This window comes from Parus major, chromosome 18 (genome assembly GCF_001522545.3).
Source record: "Parus major isolate Abel chromosome 18, Parus_major1.1, whole genome shotgun sequence".
NCBI lineage: Eukaryota > Metazoa > Chordata > Aves > Passeriformes > Paridae > Parus > Parus major.
Genome location: NC_031786.1, coordinates 8,156,731 through 8,175,501, shown reverse-complemented (window position 1 = coordinate 8,175,501; position 18,771 = coordinate 8,156,731). Strand labels below are relative to the sequence as shown.

At 43.9% G+C, this 18,771-nt stretch overlaps 1 protein-coding gene across 6 annotated transcripts in view; it reads left to right on the top strand.

Annotated features, from left to right (window-relative positions):
• LOC107212576 overlaps positions 1–18,320 on the top strand; it is a 21,080-nt gene extending 2,760 nt beyond the window's left edge. For 2 of the 6 annotated variants that reach the window (XM_015646022.2, XM_033518683.1), the window contains exons 2-10: positions 1,123–1,273; positions 1,953–2,270; positions 3,648–3,791; positions 4,559–4,684; positions 6,392–10,665; positions 11,443–11,781; positions 13,298–13,639; positions 15,162–15,268; positions 16,263–18,320. In XM_015646022.2, coding sequence (XP_015501508.2) covers positions 10,593–10,665; positions 11,443–11,781; positions 13,298–13,639; positions 15,162–15,268; positions 16,263–16,373 — 972 coding nt within the window. In that variant the 5' untranslated portion in view covers positions 1,123–1,273; positions 1,953–2,270; positions 3,648–3,791; positions 4,559–4,684; positions 6,392–10,592 and the 3' untranslated portion in view covers positions 16,374–18,320. Of the gene's footprint in view, positions 1–1,122; positions 1,274–1,299; positions 1,406–1,952; positions 2,271–3,647; positions 3,792–4,558; positions 4,685–5,416; positions 5,490–6,391; positions 10,666–11,442; positions 11,782–13,297; positions 13,640–15,161; positions 15,269–16,262 lie in introns of those variants that run through there. The other 4 variants (XM_015646021.2, XM_033518685.1, XM_033518684.1 and 1 more) reach the window with 4 other exon arrangements.
• The last annotated feature ends 451 nt before the right edge of the window (positions 18,321–18,771 follow it).

Here is an 18,771-nt window from a genome sequence, read left to right as displayed (position 1 = left end):
CCTCTCCAGCAGTTCCAGGGGCCCAGCTCTGTCCAGAATTCCCTGGATTTTCATCCTGCTCAGGGCTGTCCAGAGCCTGAGGTGTCCCAGGTTTTATTCCACAGGAAATTTTACAGCTGGTCTCAAGAGCTGGTTCTGCAGCTGCCAGCAGGTGGAACAGTCATGTCCTGTGGGTTGTGTTTCTCCTGGATCACCTGTTTCTGGGAAAGGGGGTAGAACTCTCAGCAGATCTAGAGAGATTAACACTTATTAACTTCTGTCAGATGTATAATTAGAAATTAGTGTATGACTAATTTGGAAGTTTCCTCAAGGTACTTCTCAGGTAGTGACAGCAAAAAAGTTGTTTTAATGAAAGTTTTGATGGAAAGCTCCCAGGAGCAAAGCAGTTTGTGTTTTCCAGAGCTATTCTGGTGAGGAAAGTTAGGTGAATTTTCTATATTTTTTTTTTCTTATTTGTGATGCATGTTTTAGTAAAATACTTGCCAAGTATTTTTAAATACTTGCTAAGTTAATTTTAAACCATTTAAATAAAACCATCACAACTTTGTGATATATGTTTTAGTAAAATACTTGCCAAAGTCGTGACAGTTTTATTTAAATGGTTTAAAATGAACTTCTAACTAAATCCAATGATGTTTTGAAAATAAATACCGAGTTACTGTTTGTTTGCTCATTTGACTTGAACAGATATTTCCCGTCAGATCTCCTAAACTAAAAATAGAATTTGACTTGACAATATCTCATTTTAGACCAAGTGAAATATTCATTCAGCAAAATCCATCTTCCTTAATTAGTGTGTTTTGGAAGTGACAGCAAATTGCTGCTCCTCCTGCGGGGTGAGTCAGGGCCACTGCCTGGAGGAGCCCGAAGGACGTGGACATGGAAATCCTCAGGAGGGATTTTCCTCTCCCTGCAGAAGGACCTCGTGTCTCCAACTGCTGGGGTTGAGCCAGAGGTGGAAGGGGCTGAGTTTGGTCCTTGTGGAGTGCAGTAGAAGCTGAGCAGTGTGAGGGTTCCTGTGCCTCGCTCCCATCGCTGTCACCTCTGCGAGCTGTTATCTTTTTGTCTGGACAAAGAGAACAGAGATGCTGGGTGCTAAGCACTGCCTTTAATTCCCAACAGGGAGAAGACTGAGGCCTGCTGAGCCTGTCCTGGCACTCTGGAGGGTCTGGGAGAGCTCCAGCCCCGCTGCAGCTGAGCCCCCTGGGCAGCCCCATGGACTCTCCCCACCTCCTGCACTTGGGTTTCCTGCTCCTGGCTCTTGCTGCTCCAAGTGAGTCTGGGTGGTGCCCAGAAACTTTCTGGTTCACCTTGGTGCTTCTCCTGCACTCCCATAGCTCAAAACCTCTGAACTGTTAGGAGAAAGCTCAGCTGTGCTTAAAACCAAGACCATAAAACCTCTAAGGTGAGAAGAGAAATTAAGGTTGATGTGTTTGAGCTGTCACAATCACCTCTTTTGGGAGTGGTGACTCTTTGGGTCTGTCAGGTGCAGTGAGTCCTCTCCCAAAGGACTGACTCTTTCCCAGGAGAGTCAGAGGGAGGAAACCTGGGATGCTACACCCAGAGTGGGCAGCTCAGCTCTGAACTTCAGTGGCCTGGGGATCTGGCATGTGTTGGAGGCACACCTGGTGGGATTGTGCCAAGGAGCTAGGGAAGGAAAGAGGACAAGGACAGATGAGCTCAGCAAGAGAAACATCTTTCAACTTACTTCCCAAACTGCCAGTTTCCCAGATAAAAAAACAGTGGAAGCAATGGAGGAATTCTATCCTGTTTCTACTCCAAAAACTATCCTGGGAACTGGCCCCAATACTGTATAAAATTTGCCCATTGGCAGACAATGTTTCCAAAGCCATGATTGAACTTGTCCACCAAAACCCATCCTCTTCCCTACCACTGAACATCCAGGGAGAAAACCTCTGGACATGTTTTTTCTTTGTTTTTTTCTGATTTAGGTATTGCCATGCCCACTGTTGACCCTGCTGAAGGGAGAGAAGACCCTTCCTCTGACAGCACAACTGTGACAGTCTACCACTGTAAGGACTACAAGAGCTGCACATGCAAGTCTAGAGAAAATAATTTTAAAAACTTTAAAATAATCGCTGAAACACAAAACAAGACATTTTCAGATGTACTAATTGAGCTGGTGACCAATGAAACACACATGACTGTTTGCTTTGAGCAAGAAAATTCCTGTCTTGAAGGAATTTATGGCGTCTTCTGGCAGAAATCTGGGGGAGCAGGACTCTCCTGTGGCATTCTGAATTATGGAGGTATGCAGTGCTGGGAGCCTGGTTATTAACTGATGGAAAACCTCTTTCTGGGTAGGAAACTGAACTTATTTGGGCAGATAGCAAAGCTTTTGAGTTAATAAACTGGAATGAATGGGGTCTTCTGTGAAAAAAATCATAAAGTAATTCACAAAAGTAAATTCAGTTCTTTCAAGTCAAACACTGCTTAAAACTACATTAGGAGAGATCCAGATAAACACATTACTCTGATTTATAAAGACATTATTTTATTTTAGGGCTTTTTTTGGTAACAGCTATTCCCATGGTGAAATTCTGTGCCATGTAACAACGTGTGAATCCCACCAGAGCACACCCAGATCCAGGTCCAGCCTCGAGAGCTGCTCTGTGCTGCTCTTCTGTCCAATTCAGTGAACACCCAGGAGCATCTTTCCAGCTTCCTCACAAAACTGACAAAGTCAGGGATTCAAACCCCTGTCAGTGCATGGGGCAAGTGGTTCCATGAGGGTAAAACTCCAGTTTGCAGAGGTGTGGCTTAGCTGAGCTCCATCCAAGTCAGTGACATTTCTGTCTGTAGTTGGTTCTCTGACAGCAGCTTTTATCACCTCTCCTGTTAGAGTTAGAACATCCTTTCTCATTTTCTTGCTGAAAGAAGAAAACAAAGAGTTCTCCCCTTTGTGTGCCTTTATTTAGCCCAACAATTCTGAATTTAATTTCTGGCCACCACAAACCATTTCTCTCCTGTATTTATGCTCACCACTGCAAAATATCTACATGCTTCTGTGTAAAATGTTGGTGACACTAAAACACTCACAGTGAAAGGTGGAAATTGCTGTAGACAGGGATTCCTGTATCCCTTGAGAGGGGAAAGGGTGGATGTATAGGTGAAGGTAGGAGGGAATTTTCCAGATTCTCTTAGAAGAATAAGCTCTATAATGGCACAGTGGCATGCAGGGTTGGTAGGAGATGAACTCCAGGGTCTTAGAGATTTACTCAGCTACTGGATTTGCTTGTTCTCTTCTTTGGTTCCTCTGGGTAAGAGGCAGCTGCAAAATTTTTGAATATATTTTTATTGCATTAAGGTAATGATAAGTTTTTTAGATATGTTTTGTTATTCTTAATTGCATGTGAAAACTTTCCTACCCTCTTCAAATATTTAACTTCATTTTACTTCAACTCATCAGCTTTAATGAGAAGGAAATCTAATGACAATGGTTGGTTTGGATTGTTAGGGAATGAAACATCTCCAATTCATAGCAATCACAGCAATCTCCAACTCTTTGTACAACATAATCCTCTTTCTAAATCTATTAACCTCTTCAACATTTTTAGCCCTTCACTGAAGATCTTCTCCATGATCCATATTAATAATCAAAACTTTTTGCCTTTCCTATTTATCAGAAAATGGAAGAGGTAACATCAGTACTGAGGAGAAGAATATTTGCTGTGAAGCAGAGACAAATATCTGGAGACACAACCCTACCCTGAGGTGCTACACTCAAAAGTCACATTCAAAACTCATCACACTGCCAGTTGAGTCTCCTGGTGAGGGAATTCTAGGTTAAAAACTTCTTGTGCTTGTTTGCCTTTGGTTTTGAGAGGGGTTTGTCCAGACAGCTTTATGTGAACAGAGTCTGGGTGGGGAGATGTCCTGTACGTCCTTAACTTGAGTCCACACATGCTGCAGCCATCCAGTCTCAGAGGCTTTGCCTTGGCAAATGGACATGCCCAGTCCTGGACAGAGATGTTCCCAGGCTCAGGCTCCTGTAATTATACAGGGACAGACAGAGGGATGCTGAGGGAAGGGGGTACATGGTGGGAAGTGTAACAAGTTCCCAAGAACTGACCGTATCTGTAAGTGCTAAATGAGACTGTGCCTCCAGACTAAGAGAATATTTGTCAACTAAAGGTGACATTTATATATTCAAATTTCTTTCATGGCAGAAACCCCTGTCATCTTCCTTAGTTCATGGACAAAAGAGGTTTTTAGAAACCAGTCAAAGTAGATTTCATTATCTGAACACTTCATCAAGGATGGGTCTCACACCACTTGTTGGTTATTTTGGATAAGATTGATGGTATCTGTTGTGGTGGGGTGACAAGAATTTGCTTTGAGTGTTGATAAAGTGAGCTCTGTGGCAGGTACCTTCTGTAAGATGTGATGCACCAGAGGCTCTTGGTTCTCTCATTCATCTCAGTTCCTTCTCTTTATCAGAGGGGGCCAGTTCCTTTGTGTGGTGCTTATGAGGCAGCTCATGGCTTGGCAAGCCTGCTTGCTTCACTTGGGTGCTCTGTTTTCTTCTACTCTGCAGGTAATCCTGAACTTCTCACCAGCAGCAAGAAGACCAGCATTGGCATCTTGCTCTCATTCCTGTTTGTTGGCGTTTGTGCAGGATGTGCTGTCACGTATTACTTCCTGCGGCGGCGGCGCGGCCAAGGTACAGTCTGACAAATTCTGTGTCCCCCACACCTGAACGTGGAAGAAGCATAAGGGGTTTTCCTCCTGGATTTCATCCCCATTGTGCTGCTCGTGGAGTTCTTAATGACCTTCACTGGGCTGACAGCTGGAATGAACTCTCCTCCCGTGACAGGGCCCATCCGGAGGCTTTGTTAGGAAAAACAAGCACACAAGTGTTGGAGTCAGAGGCACAGAAAATATTCCTTTATCTGTGCTGACAGGCTCAGACACTCAAGAGAACACTGAGTTTTATCTGAGACCATGGAGAAAGCTCCTAAAGCTAAGTGGAGAAACTGGGAATGTGAGTAAATTAGATAGAATTACATTAAGTCACTGGGTGAGAAAGTTTGAGTTTAGGGTTTAAGCTGTATTAGTGAATGAGAGACAACATGGAGGACTTAGGGTGTTGTCCCTTTCTCCTTCTTCTTCTTCCTCATCTTCTTTTGCTAGGGTTTTTGGGCAATATTAGGTGATTGGATAGAAGAATTTTTGTGGGACACAGCTTTTTGGTTATTGGGTTATAAGTGAAAATAACTTGGTATTTCATTATTGGGTGGGCTGGCACTTAAAAGACCTTGGAGAGATTTTTTGTCCCTCCATTTTGTAGTTTGTTAGCCCAGTGTACAGCTCCTCACTGTCTGTAAATATGGAATATAGATAAGGGAGAACAAACAGTGAAAGCAGTTTCTCTTTCGTTAATCTTGCTCCTGAGGAAAGGAACTGAGCTATCAGTGTTGCATCCTGACAAGAAGGAATTTCCTCACTGCTTTCTCCTGAAACAAGGGGTAAGCACTGGCAGGGCCAAGGAATCACAGGGCTCAGCCTTCCCTCCATGGGATCCTTGGAGTCCCAGACTGAGCTTTGCTGTGCAGCTCCCCTGGCAGAGCTGTGTCCCAGCCAGGACACTGATGGACATCCAGCCTTGGGCTCAGAGTGGACCCCTCTCTCAGCCCTGCCCTCTACAGAGCCAGCTTTCATTTAAGAACAAATATTTCCCTAAATTCATCCAAGGGGGAAGTTTGTTTTGCAAACCAAGATGCATGGAGGGAGGTAGGATGGGTTCTGAGGAGATTTCTACAGACACTTCCTACCCTGCCATACAGCTTTCCCCCTCATCCCGTGTCCACTTGGCTCCAGGGATTTTGGCACCTTGTGTGTGCCTGAGGCTGAGACTCCTCTCAGGTACCCAACTAGTCCATCCCTTAAAAACTGATGCTGCTTGTTTCTTTCTGAGAGTCAAAGGATTAAATTTCCAAGTGTGATTTTGTTTCAGGAGGAGTTGCACAAGTGCTTGCAAAGCCCAGCAAAGGGACAACTCTCGCTGTTGTTGTTACTTCAATAGATTAATGAGTAAATTGGTGTGAGGGGTAAAAAATTTACCAGTAATGACTGCCCTGAGGTCCTGGCCTGGGGTGCAATGTCCAGTGACGTCTCAGGTCTGCCCTAGAGCCCCACTAAGGCAGAGGCTGATGGGTGACAGCACCAGGGCAGGGTCACAGCAGAGCCCTGAACCCGTTCATGGCATGAAGCTGCTCCCTTTGTGGAGCAAGGCCCAGTAGCAGATGGGAGAGGGGAGGTGCCTGGAGGACTTCACAAATACAGGCATTTTGTTTATAATTCTGACTGGAATCTACCAGTTTCTTTGATGGCCTCACAGATTTATTTATTTTTTTTTCCAATTCTGCAGCTCTTAGTCAATACAGACAGACGTCTAATGAAGGAAACCTCGAACATCTTTGATAACCATCTGCACGGGAGAAAACCTCTTTGCCAGCAGCATCCTCCTCCTTTCTTACAATGTCCAGCCACCAGCTGAACACAGACTGATTTTCCATGAGAACTCCTGCTCATGTATTCACAAAAACTCCCTTTTTCACAAATGTACCTTCACCACATCCACACCTTCCCCGAGCACTGTGACTCTTGTCCAGCTCCAGGCCTTTGGGAGCAGCACAGGCAGCAGCAGGAGCCCCCATCCTCTCCTGGTGTTGGCTGCAGACAGCAGGAGCCCCAGGGAGTGTGGCTGACTCAGCAGCACAGGCTGGAACCAGCTGAATTCTCTGTGCCACTGTGTTGTGAGGTGCCTCAGGGAGGCAAAGATTTCGTTTCAGAAATGCGTTTGTCTACGTGAGAGACGTGGCTGGAAGCCAGGCCACTGTGAATTCTGACCTCCTGCTTTGGAGGATGGGCAGTGTGAGCCCTGGATGAAGTTACAACACCCCTGACCTCTTGGGAGGAGTGGCCCAGGAGTTCTGATTGGGTTTGAGTCCCTGGGGGTTTCTCCCTGGTGTTTGTAGTGGTCCCTAGCCCTAGACCCCACCCTCAAAGGTGGAGACCCTCAATAGTTCTGTCCCTCAAAACCCCTCACCCTGCTTTTTTTCGGGGCTCTCTGTCTCTGGATGACAGTTTGTTCCCATGCTGAAAAAATGGTTTCATGAACAGAGAACAGCCTGTCTCTGCTGGTTCCCAGAAACTCTGGTTTCCCTGGCCATGATCCTGCAGCTGTGGACTGCAACACCACTCAAAGTGTGAACTGCTGTGGAACAACATCTTTCACTTGGTAATGCCACAGCAGCACGCAGGTGTCTGGATGTTTTTTAATTCTCAGGTCATCTCTGGATTCACCAAAGCCTTTTGCACAATTGGCTGCTTGGTTGAGCTGGAGCAGTTTGGGTTTTTGAATAGATGTTTGATTTTTGCCCCCACCCACAGGCTGAGGATGTGTGTGTGTGTTTGTTCTGTGCAGGGCTGGGTGGGAGGCTGTGTCCAGCTCTCCCAGCAATGGCATTGTGTCACTGAGCCTTTGTTCTCCACCCAGGATGAAGGTTGGTATCAATCTTCTGACAAATGAGGCAAGTTTAGACAGCATGAGATGAATACAACCCCTCAGCAATCCCACTGAGTACTTGGTGTCTTTAAATCATTCCCCATTCCCACCTGACTTGAATAAATCCTCACCTTTTGCATTGGATCTAATTTAGAATCAGGACTGTTTAACAAAAATCAGTGGCAGCACAAGTGGAAAAGCAAATCTCTGAAGCAATGTGAATGTTTGCCACTTTTTCATGGTTTAGTTGCCCATAAACCTGGAGCTGGAACTTCCAGCAGGAAATCCCAAATGATAGAGGACATTGTGTCCCTCTTCAACTTTGCTACAATCCAATCTAAAAGGAAAATTTCTTAATGTAAAAGATCCAAATAATTTTAATAATTAATTTTTAGAAAAATAGAAGGGCCTCTGTACTTAAATTTACCTTTTTTTTTGGCAAAGGAGACCGATACTTTTTTGGGTTGGAGGGGATTTTTTCCCCAGTCAGGGTTTTACACTCACACTTTTAACTCAGATCTCAACTGATATGATGCAAATTTTCAATTTTAATGTGGTGGAATTCAGTCATATGTTCCTGAAGGGTTGACAATCCAAGTATTCCAATGCTGCTAGTATTTACTGAGTTTGTGGTCTTGATTCAGTTGTCAGCTGTGTTTTATCATGAGGAATGTTATGTTAGCTCAATAAATCAAATAAACTAAGGTTGCCTGTAAGAAGGCCAGACTGTGGATGAACTAAGAAATAGGAGGAAAAATACTTTTCCACTTTATGTGGCATCTTATCACAATTGCACTTCCATTTTTTCCCCTCAACAAAACCGCTGGAAGCTTTTGACAGAGCAGAGCTGTGTAAAAGGAGTGAGGAAGGTTTTCTTTGGAAATTGCACTGACTTGAGGTGTTGATGAGGTTAATGATGTGCAGATTTAATTTCTACTCTGTACCAGCAGTTGAGGCCAGAGAGCTGGACGTGTTTTGAGAGGAAAAGTTAAATGGGCACCTCAGTGAGAACAGCCAGGAAACACAAATCCCAGTCTGATCTTTATGTCTCACTCACACACTCTGTCCTTCACATCTCTTCTTCCTATGGGTGATTATGCAGATTGTGGTATTTGGGGATTTCCCTACCAGCTGTTCCACTTTGCCCCTTTGTGTTGTGCTGGTGCACACCAAAGGTGCTACAGCTCAGGAAAAGTAGTGAGAACTTGCTTTAAAAATCGACAGTGCTTGTCCTCAGCAAGTGCATTTTGCTCTTGAATATACACATGGAGGTGGGTGTTTTTAATCATAGGATCATGGAATGGTTTGTGTTAGAAGGGCCCTGAACAATCATTTAACTTTTCTTATGGAATAAAAACATGACAGACGATACTAAGAGACCTGACTCACCAAAAGCCATAATTTAACAGCTGTTATTCCATTTCAGCTGAATGAAATGAAACAATAAAACTTTGTCTTAAACACTGTCTGTTCATGGTGTGGTGGTGCATCCTCCGTGTTCCAGGCCACACTTTGATCTAAGAAATGCTTGGCCTTGATGAGCAGCCCCTGGCTCGGCTCCTCCGGGGTTTGTCACAAGCACTGTCTGCTCCTGGGCACTGCTGCTGCCCAACGAGCTCCTGCTTTCTTTAGGAGCAGCCTTGGGAGTGATTTTTCTTGTCTGAATGGCACAACATCTCTGTTCTCACATGCCCAAAGAAGGCTGGTCCGAAGGGCCAGGGTGAAACTGTTGAGATTAAAGCCCATCTCTTGTGACCCCAAAACAGCGGTGACAAACGGGACCCTTGGAGCTCTCCTGGACCAACAACCTTCCTCTGAATGGGGCCTCTCTGAGCTGGGATCTCTCCCATGTTCTTCTTTTGGAGGATCCCCAAGCAACAACGGGTCCTGGGCTGATCCCCCAATGCTCAATCCTCCCCTTGGGGAGACACAAAAGCATCTGGAGTGAGCATTTCCCTGCCCTGCAGGGGAATTGCTCACAGGTGCCTTGCACTGACTTTTTGTGTCTGTGTGCAGGTGCTGTGGCTTGGGAGAAATGCCAACAAGGTGCTCACACTGCCTTCTTTAAGTTCTCCTGTCTTAGAGCCAACCTCTTCACTTAGAAATTGCTGCTCTTTCTACCTGTTAGGTAGACATGGAGAATATAATTGGCGTTCTGGGTTGCAAGTTTAATTCTCACTTTGAGAGAAGTGGCAGAAAAGGCTTTGTTGTCCTGGTAAAGATTGGAATTATTTATTGTCTTGGCTTTGCAATGAAGTTAAGGGAGATGGAAAAGCCTGAAAGTTTCAGGTAATGCTTTCTCAAATAGATCCTTTTAGCAACAAGATCAAAAGACCTTGTTAGGGTTCTACAGATTTCCTGTCAAATCCTCTTTCTCCTGCTGGTGATGTCAGGTGGGCTGGTTTGTGGGTCAGGGCTGCCCTGGGGGGAGCTGGGTGTGAGTGGCTGAAGGAGCTCCAGCTCTTCCTGCTTGGGAATTATTCACATCTGCCAAGATGCAGATCAAATCTGCAGTGCTGGTATAATAACTGAGGGTTTTCCTGAAGTAGTGGAGCATCTCTCATCTCCTTTCTCTTAATGAAGACAAGACTTTTGCATCTGCAGCCACCAATCTAAGCCCGTGGGAGTCTTGACAAACTGAACTGATTGTACCAAGCCTCTGAATTTCCAGGGGAACCACAAATGGGGGACAACTGCCTGACTGTGTCACTGTGAGGAGCAAATTTGAGCCTCCCTTTTCTCAGTTGTCTTCAGAGGGCAGGTAGACAGACAACAAAGTTGTCTCCCCATAGACAACTTTCTGCTGCGGGCTGGGGGTTGCGCAGGAGCAGGAAACCAGGGCTGGTTTAAGTGTGAAGAACCCCAAGATGCCCCTCCCAGAGAAATGGCTCTTCCCCTTCTATCACAATCATTGTGATACAAAGGCAGAAGCAAAGCTCTGTTTCAGCAGATAGCTCAAGCAGCTGGCAGGCAACAGCCACGTAAGAACAGCTTATGACCCTTTCCTTGGCACTTTAACTCATTGGTCTGATTGAGGGAACAACTAAAAAGACCTTTGAAAATGCTGTGGATGTCGTGTCTCCCAAATGCATTCTTCTCTCTTCTGCTCCTCCTGTGCTTCCCTGCCCAGAATGGTACGTACAACATCCATGCTCTTACATTTCTTACATTTCAATATTTCCTTTCCTTTTTTTCCAGCTTTTCTATATTTGTCTTAGACAATGCAATGCTCTCTATTTAATTTTTCATCCCTTGCTTTTGGTGTAGTTTCTTTCAGGTGTTTCCCATCTGATCTCTCTATTCCTCGCTGTTCATTGCACAAGTACTCCCTGTTCAATTTCTTTGGATATTGGGGCCATTCCAGAACTCCAAGGGTCTCATTCTACTTTTGCATGCCTTTGTTTCTTAAAAGAGATTGAACTTACACCTTCTGCAACCCTTTTCCTGTACTGAATCAGAGAATCTGCATTATCCAGTTCCCTGATGTTATTAAATGCCACTTTAAAAACACAAGTGTGTTTTCTTCCCTTTTCTGCCACTTTTTCTTACTTTTAAATTCCTGGTTTAGACCTGAAACCAATTACCAGGGTAATTTTAGTGCAGTTTGTATTTTGAGAACTAAGAGGATTTTCCTGGGAATCTACAGAAATATCTCCATTCTCTCTGTGAGTGACAGCAGCCACTTTTTGGCCAAGGCCTCTGGAGCTTGGGAAGGTGCTGAGTTGCTCAGGTCAGTGGGCATGAAAGGCACTGCAGGTGCCAAGAAATGACATATCCAGCACAGGGAGACTGAGGTCCAGCCTCACAGAGCAGTTCTGCTCATGGAGGAATTGGTTTTGAAAAGTTCTTTGATGTGAACAGACCGAGGGGAACTCTGATATTACAATTTCAATTGCATTTCTTATTTTTAGGTGGAGGAAATGAACAGTCAGCAGACGTTATCAGTGCTTGGGAAGGAGACTCCGTCAGCATAACTTGCCCAATGAATGGTTCACAAAATCAAGTGGGGATGTACTTGACAGCTATCAGACAGAATCTCAATGTGATATATTTTCCCAAGGATAAACCTCCAAATATCAATCCTGACTTTGCTAATCGCATCAATTACTCAAAGGAAGGGGAGAATCTCAGGATAACCCTGCACAGGTTACAGCAATCCGATTCCAAAATTTACCTGTGCTCTCAGATTGTTAAAATCAATGACCATCACAAAGACCTACATGTGAAGACAACCATTGTAGTGGTCAAAGGTATTGCAATTCCACCTTTTATGTCACGAATCAGTAAATACAGATCTGTATTTTAAATCAAAGATTGGAAGAAGACACAATGGGAGTCTGACAAAATGTTTTCTGTGTCTGCTCAGGTCATGTACAGATTTGAAGGAATGTGTGGGTTTGCTCCCTGAAACAAGGAAGAAAACACATGAGATAGTATGGTAGCAAAAATCCCCCAAATCATCCTAAAATATTCATTTGTGACTCATTAATTCCAACTACAGATTTTCACATGAGTCACGGGTTGCTGCAGCAGTTTGGAAACAGTGAGGTACCACAGCTCTTTCCAAAACAACCTGTCAAACCTTTTTAAACTACTAGCAGAGCAAAGAGGGTTTTTTTTTTTGTAGCAGTTGTTTTTGCAAATCTCTTTTGTTTTTATTAATTCATCTTAAATGACAAATTGGTAATAATTGGGAAGCTGGTGTTAGGCAGAGTCTGCAAGTTGGGCCTGAGTGACTAAAGGTTTTTTTCTCTTGTTAGTGAGGAGTTGTTGAATGGGCAGAAGTGCCTCTTTTGGCAGGTGTTTCTGGTTGGGGGAACAATTTTTGTGTCTTTATTTTTATTTTCTTTTCCATTACCATAAGGTTGATTCCAGACTATTATTTGGCAGTTTATTCATCCATGTACCTGTCCTTCCAATGAGACCCTCTAACCTGAAACATCTTTTCCAATGCTTTCCTTCCCTGTCCCCAAGGCATGTGAAACCTAATTAATTGCTGATCAGCAATAGTAATTTATATCCATGAAGCATTATCAGCTCCTCCCTTGTGCTTCTCCTTTCAAACTTCTTGGCTGTGTTTTCTCAAATGTATCACATCTTATTTATTGTGTATTGTCTCTCTAAATTATTTTATTAAACTGCTTTATATCTCTGCTTGACCCTGATCCTCTTCTCTGAAATGCTTACAGACTTCCCTTTAAAAGCATGATAAATTCTGTCCTCACTCTCTTATCCACTTAATAATAATAATAATAATGTTAAAAGGAACAAGTCCTGTCCTCAGAGGAACTCAGTGGAATGTGTTCCTGGCTGGACAGTGAATTATTAATAACCACTCCATTCTCACAGTCCATTTTCAACACTGATGGGACACACACTGTGTGATCTGACCCAGAGCAATAATCCCCAGATCCCTCTGTGGTTTCATCTCACTTGAGAAAGCAGGCAATGATACATGGCCTCAGGCTGTGCTGATCAGGCTGTATTCCCTTTGAGGAGGTCAGTATTTATATTTTTTAGGTCAATGCAGGCCCTTTACAAGCAGCTAAACCTGTTGGTCAGTCCTACATTCAGATCCTGAGGCAGGAAGATGTGCCAGGGTGTACTAAAATACACCCTTCTTCCCAAAGCCTTTGGAAAGCATGCTTAAAAATTCATTTTATCCACATTCCTGTGGTCTGCTCTTTCTGTCTGCTCTGTGCCCTTGCTCCCCAGTTAAAATGTGCTGTGTTAAGATGTGGTAACCACTAATGTCTCTGTTTTCAGCTAGATCCAGCAGGGCTCTGGAGCAGTCACCGCTCTTCGCCAACCCTGAGCAAGGGCGGTCTGTCAGCATCACCTGTGTGCTGAAAAGCTCACCTGGAGAGGAGGAGTTCTACCTGCTCAGGATTCACGTGCAGCCTGCCACTGTTCTGTCTGTGCCAAATCTGAACAGCTCAGAGGTCTCTCCTGCCTTTGGGAACCGCTTGGAGTACTCAAGGGAAGGGAACAGAACTGTGATAACTCTACACAACCTACAGGAAAAGGACAGTGATAATTACATCTGTGCTCAGGGGCCCCAGGATTCCCCTCTGCTCTCAGCCACTGGCACCATGCTGCTGGTTAAAGGTACGAGCCTTGGGCTTGTTTCATCACAAATATCTCTTGTTATGCTGTGGACAGAAAGCTTTGGGAACTTCAGTCAGGACAGGGAAGTTTGGAGAGTGAGCTCAGCCCTGCTGAACATGGACACAGAAACAGTCTGTGCTTCCACCTGCCTCCTACAACCAGAGGGGAATTCAGACCTTGCCATAATCCTGCAGCTTAGAAAGAGAAAAAAAGGTCAAAACAAGGTAACAAACACTTCACTGTGTGCAATCAGTCAGTTTTAGAATATGAATAAGTACCTTCAGCACCAATTCTTTGACCTTAGCGTGACATAAACGGCTTTTAGAAATCATTCCCTCTAGCAAGCCTTGTGTTTAAAAACAGATCACACTGGGGAGCACAAAACAAGTCCTTGGGCATTTGCTTCAAGCACCACAGAGCAGAGCAGAGATGTTCTCACATACCCTTGTTACACACTGAGCACTCTGTGAGCGTGTGCTGCAAAGAGGGGGTTTGATTTTCCTGTGTCCCAAAGGGGGATTTGATTTTCCTGTGTCCCAAAGCAGGGAATTTGATTTTCCTGTGTCCCAAAGAGGGGGTTTGATTTTCCTGTGTCCCAAAGAGGGGGTTTGATTTTCCTGTGTCCCAAAGAGGGGGTTTGATTTTCCTGTGACCCAAAGAGGGGGTTTGATTTTTCTGTGTTCCAAAGATGAGTTTTCTCCTTTCTGTGCTCCAAAGATGAGGTTTTTGTTTTTCTGCAGGTTGGTGCTGTACCCTTTTGCTAAGCTCAAATCAGAACCAGCAAGAGAGTGTTTGATCTTGGTCCTGTTGGTGTAATTTATCCCCGTGCACTGAGCTTTGCTGAGGCCTTTGTAAAATAAGGTTTATAAAGGCCCTAAGACAAAGGATTTTCCTGAAGTCTGCAAAGGCAACTGTGGTCCTGTTCTGTGCCACCACCCACAAATGGGGCCAGGACTCAGTAAAGTGAGGTGGGGGAAGTAACAGTAGCCCAGAGAAGCAGAGGTGTGATTATTAATTTATTATAATTTATTATTGTAACTATTATCATAATTATAAATAATAAATAATGATAATTATTAATTAGTGCGTTATTCATATATGGATTAATTGAGATTTTAGAGAGTTGAGACCCTTTCCACCAGCATTATTCTGCTCAGTGCATTTCATACCACAGCATCCTCCTGCTTCTGGCTGTAGCTCCCACCAGGCTGGCTCTTGGATAATTCAGAGCCCTCAGGGTTGCAGCAACACTGCAGGAAAACTTTTCTTCTCCCATTAGGAGGGTGTGGCTCCTATCAGTGGTGTTGAAGCTGCCTTTGCTCCTTGCTGACCCAGCTACAACCACTCCCAGTCTCTGGAGGAGCAAAGGGAATGCCCTTGGGAACACTGATGGACGATAAACCTGTCTCCTTAGCTGTTGGTACCTGAATTTTTGGTTAACCTGTGAAGTTTGTTTTTTTTTTCAGAATAAAAGCTCTGTCTGTTCGTATTTATAATGATAGTGGTGTGATTTTCAATGCAGGAGTGGAGCAGGCATGTGAGAAGAGCTCCTGGGATATGTATGCTCTTCTCATCGTGGTGGCTCTGCTGTTCTGTGCCCTGGTGTGCTGCACCTTGTACTGTGTGGATGTGAGTACTGGGCCAGGAGCAGCAAACTGAGATCATTTTTAATAACACTGAGTCAAGCAAACATCTGATAAACCTAAGGAATTGTGGCTTCCTATTGCTCTCCTATTTGCCCTTGTTTAATATCTTCCAGCTGTTGACTTTTGGCAGCTAACAGTGTCCTATATTTCTGTGACCCTTTGTAAATGAGATATTGTTTGTCTTTTGATAACAAACCTCGAGTGAGCTGTGTGCTTGACACAGCCATGTGTTGTGTGTGTACATCCCTCAACAAAGCCCCTCTTTGTTCTGCTTTTCTTGCTTTTTAATTTTTTTTTGTGAATTGGGACTGGAGCTGTACATAGCAAGTTTGTAAGAGATGTAAGAAAATGTCTGGAGGGGAACACAAGAGCAACAAAAAACTCCTAATATAACCTGATGTCTGAAAGTAGTGCTGGGAGAAAATGCTTTGCCCCTTTCCAGAAAAAAAAAAAAAATAATTTTTTTCCTTCACTGGGATTATTTCTATACATATACTGCAGAAAGTGCCCAGAAATTGTCTCTGATAGATCCTTCTGCTCCATAAAGATTACTGAAAATTAAGTGCATGATTCACAGGCTCCTGTCTCATCCCTCCAAATGTGGATCCAGCACTGCTAAAAACCAGTAGTGTAACATCATTCTGTCAAAGCCCAGTGGGACCTGGTGTCCTGTGCTACCAGTAACAGTGCAAGAAACAGCCTTATTTATTATTGTTATTTATTAATGTCAAAGCTACAGTTACATCCAACTCTTGAAGGCACTTTTTGTGAAATTGCATCAGAGTCATAAAAGAAAGTTAAATAAATAAACTGATAATTCCCATTTGGTTCTCTAAGACCTCACTGGGTCGTGAGAGGAATTTTAAAAGTGTGTTTCCTCTTCCAACAGATGATGTAGATGGATTCCTAAGATGGAAAATGACTCCTTGTTGGGGTCTTTCCAGGCTGTTTGAATGGCTGTTTTTTTTGCTTTGCAGGTGAAGAAATATTTCCAGAAGAAAAAGACCAATGTGGTGTATGAAGACATGTCCTACAACTCCAGACGGAGCACACTGGTCAGAACCAACACCTATTCCAGAGGTGAATAAACATCTGCCAGCTGGGACCATGTGTGCATCAACCATTTCCTCACAGGCAGCTCTGAGAGCTGCTTTAACCACCTGAACCGAAATTCCTACCACCTACCTTCTTCAGAGGAAAGAAAACCTCATTTCCAAGGCTGTTTCTACTTTTTTATATATTTTTTTCTTTTTTGTAATGTGCAGAAAATGTAGCAAAATGCAGGTACCCTGGACATGTGTGTGCAGTTCAGGGTGAAAAAGCAGAATTTTGGGGCTAAATGAAATTTATGAGCTTGTTTCTTTGCTAAATAACCCGTTCTGGGAAGGTGGGATGGATGGGGAGGTCTGGTTCTCAGCTTTGCTCAGGAAGAACACCCAGGTCTGTTCAATGCTTGGCAATGGATCCACATGGATTCCAAACCTCTCAGGGGTCCTTGGGGTCTGCCCAAGAGCTCAAACTACTCGAGTTACAGCAGGGAAATCCATTTTGATGAAACCTCAGGGATGTGGCGGGGTGAAATGCTGGATCCACGTGGGCTCAGCTGCTCCAAGGTCATGACAGACCCAGGAAAACAGCATTGGCTCTGGATTTTAGTTTGCTGCCTCTGTCAGAGCTGCTCACAGGACTGATGGAGATGTGGCTGATGGACAAAGTGACTCAGGCTGGGTGCTGCTGGCTCAGGGACAGCAGAGGTGTTTGTGATGTGCTGGTGTTGTCCCAGCAGGACGTGTTCCTCCAGCCCAGTGACTCCACACTGTACAACACAAGGTGAAATAATCCAGGGTAAAGCCAATGCCTGCACTCCACTCTGGCTGGGGCTGATTAAAACCCCTCCTTATCAAAGGTGTGCAAATTCCAAGCACAGAAAATTCTTAAAATCTTGTGAGTGCAGGCCCAAACACAGAAATGAATAAAAAGTTCAACTTCAGACCTTAGAAAACACTTTGGGATTTAGGGACCATAGGCAAGAATGTAAGTTTGTAATTTAAATAGAAGGACAGTAAGCTAGGTAGTAAAAAGTTTTAAAGTTAAGCTACAGGAGTAGTTATAAAAATAATAAGAACTTTAAGATTTAGAATCTCCTCACTGCAGCAAAGACATCTAAAACAAAATTATTAACCATTAGTGTGAAAGTAGAAACATTCTTTTGTAGTAGTGATTTTTTTGCTAATTAACCTTTAAAAGAGGTTATTTAGACCCAGTGGTCTTGTGACCATTGACCACAAAAATCTAGCAAACACAGTAAAAACATTCTCACTCCTTCATGAAACTGTAAAAAAAGAGTAATAAACCATGCTTTAAGATGTCTCCCAGTAGTCCCATCTCTCTTAAAATCCCAATAAAATGGATTTATCAAAACTCACATCAGGCAAGAAGAGGCTAAATTTGGTTTAGTAACAGCTTCTAGAACAGGTGGGGAGCTGGGCCAAGGAAGGGCTTGGCCTCCCCCAGGGGTGTTTTGGTTTGGGGCCGCTGTGGAAAGTCAACAATCTTCCAGAAAGGAATGTTGAATTGTTTCAGGGCAGGGCTGATGGGGTGGCCTCTGGCTGCTGAGGACAGGCTGAGACTGGAGTTTCTCTCTATTGATGCAATTGTTTTATTGTTTTTTTTGAGGGATTAGGGTCAGTTTGTCTTTGATGAGTGCATGGCTGGAGCAGAGCCAGGCACAGAGGGTAATTCCTCTCCAGAGCTGAGCTCTGGCAAGATCCCAGCTTGCCAAGACAACTCTGCCCCTCAGGAGAGCCCATTTCCCTCCAGACATCGCTCATGAAATGCTGCCCCCAGACCTGAGGGAGAAATCCCCTCACTTGTGGGGATGGTGCAGGTTCACCTTGTGAGCAAATTGCTGTCTTCACATGGCCAGACCTGGATAAATTGTGTTTGTCTTGGGGTTTTGTACAGTTCCTCCATATTTTCATACATATATTAAAACCTGTTTAATATCTCTTGCAAATAAATGGATGTTTCTTTCAGTGGTTTGTCGTGTTTTGGGTTTTTTTAATAGTGATTCAAGGCTTTTTGAAAATTCTGTATAAACTGCTCCTAACAGCATCCCACTAGACAACATAATAACTGTTTTCCACTTTAATTACAAAATCTGCAAGTGAGGATTTTCTTTTTAAAACCAGGCACTGAAGAAAATAGAAAAGAACCCTTCAGACCCTGTGTATTCAATGTCTCGTTGCCCAGACTTTTCTTGAATTTTGCTAGACTTGGTGCTGGGACCAATTCTGCCTTTGGCTCTGGAAAAGCCCAGCTCAGGGGTGGGTGAAGAGCTGGGGAAGAACCAAAAAATTAGGTACCAATCTAGGAACTATAGTCAGCCAGCTTTCATCACATTTTCAGTTTTGGAACAAGGTGCAGGTTTAGTCAGAAAGGGGCAAAACCCCTGAGAGGCAGCACAGGGAGGTTCACAATGAGCAA